This window comes from Condylura cristata, unplaced genomic scaffold (assembly GCF_000260355.1).
Source record: "Condylura cristata isolate star-nosed mole 26May11 unplaced genomic scaffold, ConCri1.0 scaffold00024, whole genome shotgun sequence".
Taxonomy (NCBI): domain Eukaryota; kingdom Metazoa; phylum Chordata; class Mammalia; order Eulipotyphla; family Talpidae; genus Condylura; species Condylura cristata.
This window is the reverse complement of record NW_004567125.1, coordinates 20,883,146-20,886,003: the sequence shown is the minus strand read 5'-3', so window position 1 is coordinate 20,886,003 and position 2,858 is coordinate 20,883,146. Positions and strand designations below refer to the sequence as shown.

At 44.2% G+C, this 2,858-nt stretch overlaps 1 protein-coding gene across 1 annotated transcript in view; it reads right to left on the bottom strand.

Moving 5' to 3' along the window:
- BRINP2 (bone morphogenetic protein/retinoic acid inducible neural-specific 2) overlaps positions 1–2,858 on the bottom strand; it is a 109,484-nt gene that overhangs the window by 21,832 nt on the left and 84,794 nt on the right. Inside the window, exons 3-4 of the mRNA XM_004688510.2 lie at positions 2,064–2,254; positions 764–972 (exon numbers count right to left, since the gene is read on the bottom strand). Of these exons, the coding sequence (XP_004688567.1) occupies positions 764–972; positions 2,064–2,254 (400 nt within the window). The remainder of the gene's footprint in view (positions 1–763; positions 973–2,063; positions 2,255–2,858) is intronic.

Genomic DNA, 2,858 nt, shown 5'->3' with positions numbered 1-2,858 from the left:
AAAAAAAAAAAAAAAGTTACAGCAACTACTGACCTTTACCAAATCTATGGGAGGTCTTGTCATTCCTTTGCTTAAAATTCTGATTATTTCCCACTGTAGTTTGACTTACATTAAAATTTCTTATCACAGCCATGTAATCTGACCTCTGCCTAAATCTGAACCTCATCTCAAAACAGTATCTCTCTTGTTCACCTCCCTGCTGTCACAGCAGCGTCCTCTGTGTTCAACCTAGACTCCACTGTGCTCTGGTTCCTGCCTCAGGGACTTAGCACTTTCTCTTCCCTCTGCCTGAACATTCTTCCCTCAGACCTATACACAGCTGGCTTCTTATTTTTCAGGCCTCAGCCTCAGAGTCTAAACCCCAAATGGCCTCACTGACCACTCTGGGTAACATTAACTCTCCCTTTTTTCACCTCAGAACTCCTTACCTTACAACTATCATTTTTTATCATTACTGAAATTATTTTGCTGATTTTTACTTGTCTGTTCTAATTCTCCCTCTGTAGACTAATCTGTGGAGAGTAGGGGACCTTATATACCTTTTATACTAGTCATGTGGCAAAAGCCTGCCTCAGAGTAAATACCACGTGACTATTTGCTGTGGGACAAAGGCCCAGGAGATATGTTTTAGAGCTGGTTATGCCTTCATCACAAAGTTCCTTTCCCTGTTCATTATCCAGGCCCAGGTGACTGGTAGCTGGTGTCCCCTTGTGTTCTCTCTGCTAGTCCATCCTCCCTCTCCTAGGAACTCCCGGGCTGTTACCTTGATGGCACCCGTGGCTATCTGGATATGGTGCAGCCGCCGGAGTGTGCTCTCTCTGTCAATGAAGTAGGAGGCAGCCAGTTGATGTAGGGTCTCTAGGGACACAGCAGAGCTGTTCCCACTACCCCCGACTATAGGTCCACTTCCTGCTGTCTCTGTCTTTCGACTCAGTTTCCTCTTGTCCACAAAAATGGTCAGGGACTCTTCTCCTACAGCAAACAACATGGATTCATTGGTGAGGCCTTCTGCTCCCTAATCCCTTATCAATAAGAACATGAGATCATTGACCAGAATAGACAGAGCTAAGAGGGAGCCTGCTGCCCCTGCTGATAACCTCTCTCCCACCCCTTATCATCTTGGGAATGATCTGATCAGGCTGTGGCACAGGATAAGGCCTCACCACCTGAGAGGCCCGCCTTTGCCTCAGTTCTTTATGTCTCCTGAAGCTCATCTTCTGCCCCTCCAACTTATCCATTTAACATTCTCTATCAATCTCTATCTCAGGCTGCTACCTCCATGGGGTAGATAGAATACTCTCTGTCAAGTTGTTTATGAGAAGCCTCCATGGATATATCTGCTCCCGCAGAAAAGGCAAAAGCCTTGAAGCTTTACCACACTCCTCCCCATCAGACATTCAACAGCCACCTCATGCTAGTAGCTGGCCTTAACCTTTGGAGACTGCCTTTTCTGTCCATCAGACAGTGAACTAAATGTTATAATAAATTTTTCTTTCTTCTTCCCAGGGCAAAAGAAGCTCTGCTTCTTTGGTGTTTTTTAATTCTGCCCTGGGTCTTAGCCACAGGCTGTACCACTCTACCCTTATCCCCATTCTGCCCAGAACCACTGGTATTGGTTTGGCTGGTTAACAATATTTATAAAGAATAAGCAGGGCTCAGGAACTTAAAGGACATTTTCTTCTTTGCATATAGTTCTGAGAATTATAGCCACACCCAGTATTAGAATAAGGAGAAACCTGGGGTTAGATGACTTGGTCAAAAGAAAACTGGACATGCCCCCTACTGGCAAGTACTTAGTAGGAGCCCTGTCGTTCTCCAACCTCCTTACCCCACACCCCCTTTCAGCAGGATGTTTACAAACAAAAAGCAACGTTAATGAGTGAATGTAGATGTCAAGAGACTGAGCTGTTCACAGAAGCACCAGAAATAAAACATTTCTCAGATAATAACAGGCTAGGAAGAACAAGAGACCCAGGAAGACTACTGCAACTACACTCTAAGGGTCTGAAAGCACTCCTAAATGATCTGGCAAACAACTAACATAGGATCTGGCCATTGCTTACCTCCAAGGGTGGCAGAAAGCAAGAAATGAGTGCCATACTTCTTAATCAAGTTTTCTGTAACCTGTTGCAAGTTGGGTCTCCTTCCAAGGAGGCGGATGTTCCTGATGAACTCTGGGGCAAGAGGCAGCGGCAAACTGAAGAAATCCTTCCTTTCCAGAGCTAAATTGTTCACTTTCCAACGGGCGAACTCCCTGAATGAAAAATCAAGCGATAAGGAAAAGCTCATTGTTTTTCAGAACAAGAAGTATAACTTTGGAAGTAGGTAATATTATTACTCCATTTGCACCCCCTAGTTTCCATCTCACTGGATGAATGTACCCAATATTAAAAAAAAAAAAAAAAGGCCCTTTGATCTCTAATTCTCAGGACTTGAACCTACTACCTTCCAGCTTTTTCACCAAAGAGTAGCTGATCCAATTGTTCATAGGAAGGTAATCAAGGTATTGGTGTAGCAGTGAAAATAGTGGAACAATGATTTGCAGGAAGGTGGTCTAGTCACAACTGCCACTCAGCTGATGAGTCATATCAGGCATCACAGCCTCAGTTGTTCATTTTTAAAGTCAAGTGTTTGTTCCAGAACAATAGTATTGATCTCAGGATTCTGTCCCTCTCAAAAATGATTGAGCCCCCCCCCAATATTTGATCATTACTATTTTATAAATGAAAAACCCATCATAAAAATATAATTATTGGGCCCTCCCTGGTGGCGCAGTGGGTTAAAGCACTGCACTGAGAAGCTAAAGCCACTTCCGCATGAGTTCAATTCCCGCCTGCCCTGGAGGAGACCACATGGCG